This window comes from Natator depressus, chromosome 26 (assembly GCF_965152275.1).
Source record: "Natator depressus isolate rNatDep1 chromosome 26, rNatDep2.hap1, whole genome shotgun sequence".
Taxonomy (NCBI): Eukaryota; Metazoa; Chordata; order Testudines; family Cheloniidae; genus Natator; species Natator depressus.
This window is the reverse complement of record NC_134259.1, coordinates 2,451,007-2,463,620: the sequence shown is the minus strand read 5'-3', so window position 1 is coordinate 2,463,620 and position 12,614 is coordinate 2,451,007. Positions and strand designations below refer to the sequence as shown.

The 12,614-nt window shown below is 57.8% G+C and overlaps 1 protein-coding gene across 1 annotated transcript in view; it reads left to right on the top strand.

Annotated features, from left to right (window-relative positions):
* The window catches only part of ADGRA2 (adhesion G protein-coupled receptor A2), a 103,958-nt gene that overhangs the window by 81,739 nt on the left and 9,605 nt on the right, over positions 1–12,614 (top strand). The window contains exons 5-14 of the mRNA XM_074940267.1: positions 885–956; positions 1,400–1,563; positions 1,923–2,136; positions 2,766–2,930; positions 6,886–7,087; positions 7,819–7,968; positions 8,427–8,588; positions 8,752–8,952; positions 9,039–9,240; positions 9,773–9,981. Of these exons, the coding sequence (XP_074796368.1) occupies positions 885–956; positions 1,400–1,563; positions 1,923–2,136; positions 2,766–2,930; positions 6,886–7,087; positions 7,819–7,968; positions 8,427–8,588; positions 8,752–8,952; positions 9,039–9,240; positions 9,773–9,981 (1,741 nt within the window). The remainder of the gene's footprint in view (positions 1–884; positions 957–1,399; positions 1,564–1,922; positions 2,137–2,765; positions 2,931–6,885; positions 7,088–7,818; positions 7,969–8,426; positions 8,589–8,751; positions 8,953–9,038; positions 9,241–9,772; positions 9,982–12,614) is intronic.

Sequence of the window (12,614 nt, the reverse complement as noted above, 5' to 3'; positions counted from 1 at the left end):
AAGCAAAAAGCAAACTTTTGCCCTGAGTTTTCAGTGTGTATCTCTGTATAATCCATGATGTGAGGGTGTGGAGAGAGTTCGTAAAGTGAGAGGGAGTAAGTGAGCCCCAAGACTCCTGGGTTCTCGTCCCAGCACTTGGGGAAAGTGTTGCCTTGTCACTAGAGCTGGGGACTGGGCATCAAGACTTCTGGCCTTACATTTTCCAAAGTAAGGTTTTGGGCCCCCAAAATCGAGACCTAAAGGGCCCTGATTTTCAGAGGGCAGATACTCAGCACTTCCTGCGTGTCATCGGGCCCCCAGAACACTTGTGGCGAGATAGGCCCTTGGGTTCAATTTCTGGGCCTGCCACAGACTGTGTCCCTGCTCTGTGCCTCAGTTTCCCATCTGTAACATGGGGTAATGGTGGTCGCCCCCTCACAGAGGGAGTTGTGAGGTGAGGCTGAATGGGCTCCATACAGGGTGAGCTGGGGCGAATTCTTTGGCCTGAGATACACAGGAGATGATCTATGGAGTCCTTCTGGCTCTATGGAACGCAGGGTGTTTATTGTTACTTGTGTCTGGTAGCCCTGCAATGGGCCACGTGCTATATAAGCACAGAGCTCCCCGTCCCGCTCTCTCTAAGGTCCCAGTTCAGCAATCTTAGCAGATGAGGCGAAAGCTGTCACCTGCTCCCTGGAGCCAGGAGCTTTCCCGCCCCAGGGGGACCCGAGGCAGAAGCGTTGGGAGAGCAGGTTCTGCAGTGTCTGGAAATGCCCGTTTCCTCCCCTGGCTCTGCGCCAAGAGATGTTTGCCCTGGGACTTGGCTCGGTGCGTTTGCCCAGCAGGTCCGAGCGCATCCGCCAAACCTCTGCCACCTCCAGCCCGGTTCTTGTCTCCTCCCACAGGAACATGTCAGGGAATATTTTCTCCAGCCTCCAGCCTGGCGTCTTTGACGAGCTGCCATCTCTGAAAGTCGTGTGAGTATTTCGCTGAGAGGAAAGGGTGCATCGCACGGCCCCCCTCACCCACCCTGCCTCCGTGCCAGGAGAGTCGCCCTGGCCAGCAGGGAGCTGAGCGAGAGATGTGCACTCACGCCCGATGCCCTGAGGATGTGGTGTGCTCACACACGTGTGTGCAGACTGGCACGGGGACAGCAGTATGCGCAGCTGCCCATGTCCTGCCGCGACGGGTACACCCTCTGTGTGCCGCTCCTGTGCCACTCTGGCCTCCTGCAGTGAGCGTGGGGTGGACAGGCCTCGAGCTGTTACCTGTCCCAGCCCAGACCCTCGTGCCCAGCACTCCCCAGCCCCTGAAGCATGTGGGGGTGGTCCTGGCAGCAGCTGGGCTCATTCTGCCGACCCCCATCTCTGTGGGGCCTCGGCCGTCCCTGACTCCAGTCCTTTCGCTTTGCCTCTTCCAGTGACTTTGCCACCGAGTACCTGACGTGCGACTGCAACCTGCGCTGGACGCTGCCCTGGTCCAGGAACTGCTCGGCTCAGATCTCCGACAAGACGCTGTGCATATACCCCAGCCCCCTGCATGCCAAGCCTCTGAGGAGCATCCGGGAGAGCCAGCTGCAGTGTGGTGAGGCAGCCTGGCCTTGAGCACCGCTCGCAGGGGGCAGAGGGTGGGCAGCGCTGAGTGTCTGAGGGCCAGCCCCTAAGCCGTCCGTCCGGCCTCCGACTGCCAAGGCCCTGGACAACCCCCTCGGCTCACTGTGGGCCCAGTAGGGAGCCAGCTAGTGCCAGCCGGGCTGGTGGTTTCTGTGGCGTGGACACCAGTCTGGCTAGGGATGGGACCGAGACCACCCCCTGCCTGTGGATCATGACCCACAGGGGCCTCCGGTCATGAGCGACCCAGGGGACTGGGCACAGCCGGAGGGGGCTCCCCGCCCCACCAGGGGATGAAGTGGCTCACCCAGGTATCTCGGCCCTTTCCTGCAGTGGGCACTCCGGAGCTGCACACCCACCACCTGATCCCTTCGCTGCGCCAGGTGGTGTTCCAGGGCGACCGCTTGCCCTTCCAGTGCACGGCCACCTACCTGGATAGCAGCACCCGCATCCGGTGGTACCACAACCGGGTGCTGGTGGAGGGGGACGAGCAGACTGGCATCATTCTGGAGGAGAGCCTCATCCACGACTGCACCTTCATCACCAGGTACGGAGCAGGCTCCATCCTGCCCGGGGTGCTGGGCAGCGAGTTGTAGGCACTGGGGAAGGATGCTCCGCAGTGCAGCCCGTGTGCCAAGCTGCTCTGGGCAGGGGCCGGGTTCCCGAAGGCTCAGCTCAGCCCTGGCCAGGGATCACTCTGGACCTTGATAGCTCCTGCTGAAACCGAGCCCGCGAAAGCTGGGATTCCTGACTAAGCCTCACCTGGGTGCATGACGTTCTGCTTCACCTGGGGTAGGGGCTGGGATCTGGGTGCCTAGTTCCCCTAGGTTCCTTTATAAATCCCAGCTCTTTATGTAAGTGCCAGATGACCATGTTTTCTTGCCAGCTGCCATCTCCTGCCCAGAGGTGGCTGCCTTGTGGTGGCATTTGAAATGATCCCTGGGCCTTGGTTTGGGCCCCCACCTGCAAGGGAAAGGGGCTGCAGAAAAGCACTGGGTTAGCCCTGGGGAGATGTCTCGCCAATGGGTTAGCCGTGAGTATGGATGCAGACACGCCTCTGCCTGTCTCTCCATGGGGCCTAAGGGAGTGCTAGGCCTGTCAGTGAGCACTGCTGCCCTCCTGGCTTCTCAAATGTGAGCGTTTGCCTTGTCGTCTTCCCTCCCTCCTACCCCCCAGTGAGCTCATCCTCTCCAACATCCACGTCTCTGCCAACGGCGAGTGGGAATGCGCCGTCTCCACCTCCCAGGGCAACGTCAGCAAGAAGGTGGAGATTGTGGTGCTGGAGACATCGGCCTCATACTGCCCAGCTGAGAGGGTCACCAACAACCGTGGAGACTTCAGGTCAGAACTGGGGCTGCTGCACCCCGACGCCCGCGCTCCAGCAGCACCTCCCGGTCACTGCCCCGTGCCCACTGCTCAGTTACCCATGGGGGAAAGGGCCTGGGGTAGGAGCGGCCTCTTCACGTTTCCTGCTGCAATCGGTGTGTGGTGAGCGCCCCCGGCAGGGCTCCGTGTTGCTGGCACAAGGGGCACTGGGTTTCCCTGTGGGGCTGCTGTGGGTACCGGGTTGCTGGGCCAGCTGCAGTGTGGAGGGGTCCCTTTCGCCAGCTGCCCCCATAACCCTGGGGGCATCGGGGGAGTTCCCTCCGCCTTCCTCCATCAGGATGAAGAGTTGGGCTGACTGGGAGGGTTGGAGGGCATGCGGGAAAAGGGGGTAGTGCCCACAGTTTGCCCTACGAGCCCAGTCCCCACGTCCCTCCAGCCCAGCCTCCAACACCTCCTGCTTCTGAGAGGGTGGAAAACTGCACTATGGGGTGGGGTGTGGCTGGAGATCCCTCCCTGCCCCCTGCGGGGCTCAGCAGGGGCCCAGCGGCACCAGTCCTGCTCTCCGGGTTGATAGCTGGTGTCTGTTTGCAGAGTCCCCCAGCGCCTCTAACTCCAGACAGAGCGTGAGAGTAACGCTGCGAACGCCGCCCTGTGGGAGGCGGGGGGCCAGGAGACAGCGCAGCGGGCGTGGGGGTGTCCAGGCTTTTCCGCTGGCTCCCCCACTCCTCAGGCTGCAGGCGCAGGGGGGTGCTGAAGGCTCAGTCCCGCAGGTGACCCGGCGTCTGGCAGTGATTAGGCAGCCATTGATAGGGAGGCTTCTTTGAAAGGCTTCCCGTGCTGGCAGCGCAGACGGGCTCCAGAAGCAGAGGTGTTGGAATTTCTCTGGCAAGAGACGAAAGGCTTTGGGAGCCCACTGTAACCTCGGCGGGGCCTTCATGGAATATAAATTACTGGTACAGTAAATATGGCTTAGATTAGCAGGACCCCACGCACGCCCCGCCCCCTCCGCTCCGCGCTGGGTATGGAATTGGATAGCTGGGGAAATTGGCATTCTGCCGTGGGAACTCCCCTGCAGGCCTCAGGCACAGAGGGTCTCGGGGGGTTTACTTGCTGCCGTGGGTTGGGGGGGATACAGAGGTGGCCAGCAGTCTGGGGGACGGGGCAGAGGTGGCTGGTGCCCATCCCTGTGAACCCTCTGGCAGCCCATATCCCCTCTCCTTGCAGTCCCAGTACCCTGCACTGCAGCCCATTTCACTCTCAGGCCCCAAGCCACCCCTGTATCCCCCCCATGTGCCTCTCCCCCAAGCCTGCCTATATCCCCCAGGTCTCCAGTTGCCCTGTACCCCACTGTATCACTCACTGGCAGCCTTCATCCCCCTATACCCTCCCCACCCCACCCCACCCCCAGCAGCCCCGTCCCCCAGACTGCTGGCCACCTCTGTATCCCCCCCAACCCATGGGGGCACATGGGGGGGATACATGGCAGGCTGCCAAGGGGTGGGGAGGATTCAGGGGTCCAGTTGCATTACCAGGATGTGAGAGAGCTGCTAGGCATATGGGGTCCATCCTGCTGAGGACAGAGGGACACGGGCAGGGTGGTTTTAGGCACTGGGGCACGAAGGGCTCAGGCAAAGCAGCCCACCCCATCCATGCTGCCAGCTCTAGCCAGGATCAGCCCTACCCGGGGGATTGATTCCAGAATAAGCTATGGTGTGAATTCAATGCCCAACAGCTCTTTGGGACCAGCCCCCAGGTGGGCCCTCCTAGTCAGGGAGAGCACGTCCATGCTAGAACAGCTGTTCTAGTCAGTCTCCCCGTGCAGACGAGCCCTTTGACTCAGTAACCTGCAGCCCTCTTATCGGCTCCCTTCTAGCCGATTGCCTGATCGGCTTCATTCCAGCCATTGGGTCTGGGGGAAGGCATGTGACCTCCATGGGCCCCCCTCCCGTAATCCAGTTGTGGTGGTAGCGGGTGAGCAGGGAGTGGCTCAGAAACGAGATGTCGAAACAGCTGGGCCGAGCCGAGATTTCCAGGGAGGAAAATAAATTACCCCATAAAAATCTCAGCTGCTCTGTGGATTGTCTGAAGTCTTTCTCTTTGTCATGCCCTGCATGCAGCTGGAAAGCTTTTCCCTGATCCCCCTCGGGATCCCCCCAGTGCACACCATGGACGTGTTCCCCCCCATGCACGGACGCATGCCTGCTCCCCCGCTCCATGCCAGCAGAGCTTCCTTGCTGTCTGCACCCGCCTGGTTCGTGGGCAGTTGACCCAGCAGAGCCGCGAGGAAATGGTGCTTCTTAACGTACCAGACGGGGTGCTCGCTGGCTGGTTTTGGCCATCGGCGAGCTGAGTCTGGGGGCGGTCTGTCCAGTTCCCAGCAGACGGGCTAGATGATGACAGGGTTGCCAGTCCTCCGGGTTCTCGGCTGGCCCCTTCCACCCTTACTAACCCACCTCCGGCATCGAGCCTGTGCCGCTCCCAGCAGCTGCCGAGCCTCTGCTGTCAGCCCATCGCTGGAGGGGCCCTGAGTGCCCCAGGGGAGGGACCATTCCACTGGGAGCCTGCCAGCAGCCCTGCTGTGTGCTGGGAGAGCCCCAGGCAGGCTCCGTGCACCCAGCTCTGCACAGCCGGTTTGCATTTCTCCCCCACTGTCATAGTTTTCCCGGTCTCGTGCTCCCTTGAGGCTGGTGGTGGGTTCCCAGGGCTGCGGCAGGGGAGCGGGGCTAATTACAGCCTAGCCCAGCCATGGTGCTGACTTAGTGCGCTGCAGGAGGGCTAGGCACTGTTTGCCTTTTGTCATTCAGGAAATGGAAATCGGCCTGCCTGTGGCCCTCCCCCACCAGCTCCTGCCTTCCTGTGGCCCCCCAGCTCCCGGCTGCCTGTCCCTCACCCACCTGTCCCCCCTCTTTCTGTCTGGGCTCCAATGGTCCGTGTAGCTCTGGGCTGGGGGAAGGTGTCATGCTGCGAGCCCTGGGGTCTGGACCCTTCTGTCAGTCTCAAGAGGGGATAATCTGCTGCCCCTGCCAACATGCTCAGTAGGACACCCTGAGGCGGGAGGGGAGCCTCTGTGGCCCAGTAATAACATCCAGGGACCGCAGTGGGGCTGGTTGCTGGGGCAGGGCAACACCTTCTTGGCTAAGGCTCTCGTCCCTTCCGTAGTCCCGAGAGGCTGGCCAGCCTAGGGACGTGCACGCTAGAGAATGCAGCGAAAATCCCCCATTTCTGTGTCCCCTGTTGGGAAAATAGCTCAGCCAAGCAGTTTCCCACTCAGCGAACCCCACCCTGCAGGATCCACCTGCCTGCTTAGATTTAACCTGCTTCCATACATGCCTAGTGGTGAGTGCTGCGGGCCTGGGACTGACAGACGGAGCGGGCAGGGAGTCAGGGCTCTGGGGTTCCCTTGCTGGCATTGCCACTGGCCTTTGGGCAAGTCCCTTCTCCTGTCAGGGCAGCCTGGAAGGCCGGAGCAGAAGGTGCTTGGAGGAGGCAGGTGCTGCAGCTGTTGTTTTCAATGTCATTCTTTACGGTGCTCCGAAGGGCATAGCACAGGGTCCAAGGCTCCTCAGTTACCCTTTATTATTATTGTAGGGCCTGCTGACCAGGGCTGGGGATCAAGGCCCCATAGTGCTAGGCACCCCGAGAACAGAGACTGCCCCAGCTCCCAACCCAGGATTTGGGCAGCCTGCGCGGGGTGAATTAACGCACAAACCGGGGTGGGGAGGTGTTAGCGGGACAGCAGCCGGACCAGTCCCTGGTGCAGGGACCTGCCAGCTCTGTGGCGAAGGGTTTCCAGGAGGGACTGAACGGGGACGATTTGGGCGTGGGGATCCTTCCGAATGCAAGGGCGGCAGGGGAGAGAACGGAAGATGCTGTGGGGAGAGGGCGATGGTGTCTGGGGGCCTGCCCGGGGCCCCAAAGTGGCCGTGCAGGCCGGGCACATTCTCACTGCGTATCTCCCCTTTTCATCTAGGTGGCCCCGCACCTTGGCCGGCATCACTGCCTACCAGTCCTGCCTGCAGTACCCCTTCACCTCGCTGGCCGTGAACGGGGGCCCCGTGGCGGAGAAGCAGGCGTCGCGGGGCTGCGACCGCATGGGGCGCTGGGAGGAAGGCGACTACTCACACTGCCTGTACACCAACGACATCACCCGCGTGCTCTACACCTTTGTGCTGGTGAGTGGGGCCTGGCTGAGATGAGGGGAAGGAAAAGGTTTCCTCTTCGCCCGTCCGGCCTGGCTGTCTGCAGTATGCATTTGCAGCGTTCATCCCTCTGCTTGCTTCTCTTTCCATCTACAGTGTGCATTTGTCTGTCCATTTGCAGCCTGCATCCGTCTGCCTGTCTGTCTGCGGTATGCGTTTTGTCTGCCTTTCTCTCTAGCCATCTGCAGTGTGCATCTGTCTGCCTGCCAGCCTGCCTGTCCATCTGCAGCCTGCATCCCTCTGCTTGCTTGCCTGTCTGCATCTCTGTCTGTCTGCAGCGTTCATCCCTCTGCTTGCTTCTCTGTCCGTCTGCAGTGTGCATCTGCCAGCCTGTCTGTCCATTCGTTTGCAGCCTGCATCCCTCTGCCTCTCTGTCTGCGGTATGTGTTTTGCCTTCCTGTCTCTCTAGGTATCTTCAGTGTGCATCTGTCTACTTGCCAGCCTGTCTGTCTGTCTGCAGCCTGCATCCCTCTGTCTGTCTGCAGTATGCGTTTGCCTGCCTGTCATGTTTCCAGGCGAGTGTGGCCATGGTACAGCTGTGCCAGTTGCAGGCTGCAGCTGTCGCCCTGCGTGCCGTTCAGTGACCCTTCTGTAGATCAGGGCATCTCTGAGGCAGTCCCTGCCCCAGCTCCCTGGCATTGTTGAGCTGGGCTAGCAGGAGGGGGGTATTGACCCAGCTGGTGACTCCCCCGTTGCCTCTGCAGATGCCCATCAATGCCTCCAATGCCCTGACGCTGGCGCACCAGCTGCGCGTGTACACAGCTGAGGCTGCCAACTTCTCCGACATGATGGACGTCATCTATGTGGCCCAGATGATCGAGAAGTTCATTGGCTACGTGGACCAGATCAAGCAGGTAGGGCTTTCTCCCTTGCCCCAGCTCCCTGTCACGAGCCCTCTCTGCACACTCCTCCCCTTCCGCACACAGCCTCGTCTGCCCCAGTTCTCCCTCTTCTCCCCCCACGTGGTGCTGTCCATGAGCGCTCAGCTCCTTGTCCCAGTGCCAAGGTGTCTGTGAGCAGAGCCCAGCCTGGGGGTCGAGTGCTTCAGGTGTTCTCATCCTCCAGCACGTGAGCCCCTGCCCAGAGCAGTCACTGTCCTCCAGCCAGGCGGAGTATCTCCCTCCTCTGCAGGCCCCCGCTGGCCCTCACACCCACCCAGAGACAGGCTGACGTCACCACCCCAAGAGGGAGGCTGTGGCACACAGGTGGAGGGACCGTCCCATGCTCCAAACACCCCTGGGGAATCTTCCTTGAATCCCTGGGGCTGGTGTGTGTCAGAGCCCACAACGACCACCCCCCTACTCCCCTCCAGCTCCCGGACGTCATGGTGGAGATGGCAAGTAACATGATGCTGGTGGACGACCACATCCTGTGGATGGCTCAGATCGAGGACAAGGCCTGCACCAGCATCGTCCGCTCCCTGGAGAAGATCGCGGGCTATGTGCTCAGCAGCAACTCGCAGCATGTGGCCGTGGTAGGACCCCAGGGCTGGGGAGCTCAGGGCTGGAATAGCAGGGGCCTGGGGGTCAGCTCTGAGGGGCGCTGGGTGAGAGTGGCCTGGCCTCTGCCTCCAAGGCTGCTAGGCTCCTTGTGGTGGGTGCCCTGCTAACGCCCTGGCTGCTTTGCACCCTCGGCAGAACTCGAGGAACATCGCCTTCGAGGCCTACTTGATTAAGCCGGAGAGCTACACGGGGCTGAGCTGCACGGCCTTTCAGAAGCAAGACGGCGGGCGCCCGTCGCTGCCGGAGCAGGAGGCTGAGCCCCTGGCTGACCAGCAGCTGAAGTTCAGGTGCACCACGGGCCGGCCCAACATCTCGCTGGCCAACTTCCACATCAAGGTACTGGGGGGTGGCGATGGGGAGGGGCAGGGCCTGAGAGCTGCGCCGTCTGGGACCTGCTAACCTGTTGCTCCCTGTCCCCTCAGAACAGCATCGCTCTGGCCTCCATCCAGCTGCCCCCCAGCCTGTTCTCCGCCTCGGCCCCGCTCTCCCTGCCCCAGGCCTGCAAGGTCCAGTTCCTGGTGTTCCGGAACGGCAAGCTCTTCCGCAGCACCGGCAACTCCTCCCGCCTGGCCAACAACGGCAAGCACCGCAGCGTGGCCACCCCCGTGATCTACGCCGGGACACGTAAGGGGCACTGCTGCACGGGGGACAGGGCCATTGCACTGGGCTCTGCACAGCCTGCCCTGCTCGTGGGTGCAGTGTCAAGGGCTACGAGAGAGGCTATCACCGGGTCACTGGAGCCCACGTCCTCCTCCCCCGGGCCCAAGGGCCGTGTGGCTCTCAGCAGCGCAGACCCATGTGGTGGGTTGTCTCTGACCCAGATGTGAAGCTGTAGGGGCCCCTGCTGGCCAAACTTTCCTTCCAGATGGGCAGCTGGCCTCCCCCCTGCCCATCGGGGGTCTGGTGGGGCACGGCAGTGGCAGCATGCAGAGGCCACGGGCCTGCCTTCCACTCCACATTGGTTGCTGCTGCTTTACTCTCCCCTTGTGCGTCAGGTAGGGTGTTGCTCAGCCAGGTCCCAGGAGGCAGCTGCAGAGCAGACTACCCCAGGTCTGACCCTGCCTGGGCCCTGGACAGCAGGGAGTGGAGTGAGAAAGTGAGGGATGAGCCCATGCAGTGCATCTGCTCAGCCGTTCTCCTCCCCTTCCCTCCCCAGATGGCTGTGGGGTCAGTAACCTCACCGAGCCCATCACTGTCTCGCTGCGCCACTTCAGGGAAGGGGCTGACCCCGTGCCTGCCCACTGGAACTTCGAGGTGCTGGGGGGCTCCGGGGGCTGGAGCGCCGAGGGCTGTCAGCTGGCCCACCAAGAGCCCAACATCACCACCCTGCTCGGCCGGCACCTGAACAACTTCGCAGTGCTCATGGTAAGGAGGGGGGGCAGGAGAGGGAGGGGAGACTCTGGCCTCCTGAAGTAGACTAGGGGTGTTATCTTGGGGGTGGGGGAAGGGGGGAGAGGCAACTGCTCTCTCCTCTTCACACAGTGGCTCCAAAGCATCACACCATGTTTGCCCTGGATTTGTCCTACCCCCTCTCATAAGAACGGCCAGACTGGGTCAGACCAAAGGTCCATCTAGCCCAGTATCCTGTCCTCTGATAGTGGCCAATGGCAGGTGCCCCAAAGGGAATGAACAGACAGGTAATCATCAAGTGATCCATGCCCTGTCACCCAATCCCAGCTTCTGGGAAACAGAGGCTAAGGACACCATTCCTGCCCATCCTGGCTAATAGCCATTGATAGATAGATTCATGGAGGACAGTTCCATCTCCCTTTTGAACCCCGTTATAGTATTGCCTTCACAACACCCTCTGGCAAGGAGTTCCAGAGGTTGACAGTGCATTGTGTGAAAAAATACTTTCTTGTGTTTGTTTTAAACCTGCTACCTATTAATTTCATTCGGTGGCCCCTTGTTCTTGTATTATGAGAAGGAGTAAATAACGCTTCCTTATTGACTTTCTCTATACCACTCATGATTTCATAGCCCTCTGTCATATCCCCCCTTAGTCGCCTCTTTTCCAAGCTGAAAAGTCCCAGTCTTATTAATCTCTCCTCATACAGAAGCTGTTCCATACCCCTAATCATTTTTCTTATCCTTTTCTGAACCTTTTCCAAGTCCAAGGTATCTTTTTTGAGATGGGGCATGCCATGGATTTATATAGAGGCAATACGATATTTTTCTGTCTTCTTATCTATCCCTTTCTTAATGATACCCAACAGTCTGTTCGCTTTTTTGACTGCTGCGGGACATTGAGTGGATGATTTCAGAGAACTCTCCACAATGACTCTAAGTTCTCTTCCTTGAGTGGCAACAGCTAATTTAGACCCCATCATTTTATATGTATAGTTGGGATTATGTTTTCCAGTGTGGATCACTTTGCATTTATCAACATTAAATTTCATCTGCCATTTTGTTGCCCGGTCACCCAGTTTTGTGAGATCCTTTTGTAGCTCTTCGCAGTCTGCCTGGGATTTAACTATATTGAGTAGTTTTGTATCATCTGCAAATTTTGCCACCTCACTCTTTACCCCTTTTTCCAGACCATTTATGAATATGTTAAATAGGATTGGTCCCAGTACAGATACCTGGGGGACACCACTATTTATCTCTCTCCATTCTGAAAACTGACCATTTATTCCTACCCTTTGTTTCCTATCTTTTAACTAGTTACCAATCCATGAGAGAACCTTCCCTCTTATCCCTTGGCAGCTTATTTTGCTTAAGAGCCTTTGGTGAGGGACCTTGTCAAAGGCTTTCTGAAAATCTAAATACACTATATCCCCTGGATCTCCTTTGTCCGCATGCTTGTTGACCCCCTCAAAGAATTCTAGTAGATTGGTGAGGCATGATTTCCCTTTACAAAACCATGTTGACTGTTTCCCAACAAATTATGTTAATCTATGTGTCTGACAATTTTGTTCTTTACAATAATTTCAACCAGTTTGCCCGGTACTGAAGTGAGGCTTACAGGCCTGTAGTTGCCAGGGTCACCTCTGGAGCCCTTCTTAAAAATTGGCATCACATTAGCTATCCTGCAGTCATTTGGCACAGAAGTTGATTTAAATGATAGGTTACAGATGACAGTTAGTAGTCCTGCAATTTCACATTTGAGCGAATACCATCAGGTCCTGGAGTTTTATCAGTTTGTTCCAAAACCACCTCTGACACCTCAATTTGGGACAGTTCCTCAGATCTGTCACCCAAAAAGAATGGCTCAGGTTTGGGAATCTCCCTCACAGCCTCAACAGTGAAGACCGATGCAAAGAATTCATTTAGTTTCTCCACAATGGCCTTATCATCTTTGAGTGCTCCTTTAGCATCTCTATCATCCAGTGGCCCCACTGGTTGTTTAGCAGGCTTCCTGCTTCTGATGTATTTAAAAAAAATTTTGCTATTACTTTTGGAGTCTTTGGCTAGCTGTTCCTCAAATTCTTTTTTGGTCTTTCTAATTATATTTTTATACTTCATTTGCCAGAGTTTATGCTCTTTTCTATTTTCCTCATTAGGATTTATCTTCCACTTTTTAAAGGATGCCTTTTTGCCTCTCTCTGCTTCTTTTACATTGTTGTTTACCCACAGTGTTTAACCAAAGCCGACGGTATGGAGGAGCATGTGGTTTGGACAGACGCATCCCTTAAGGGAGGATCTATAAATGGAGATTATGGTGGCTTTTTTAAAAAAACTGTTTTTTAATTTGGGGTATACTTTTAAGTTGAGCCTCTATTATGGTGCCTTTAAAAAGTTTCCACGCAGCTTGCAGGGATTTTACTTTTGGTGCTTTACCTTTTAATTTCACTAGCCTCCTCACTTTTGTGTAGTTCCCCTTTCTGAAATTAAATGCTACCGTGTTGGGCCGCTGTGGAGTCTTCCTGGCCACCGGGATGTTAAATTTAATTATATTATGGTCACTTTTACCAAGTGGTCCAGCTATAGTCACCTCTTGGACCTGATCCTGTGCTCCACTTAAATCAAGAATTGCCTCTCCTCTGGTGGGTTCCAGG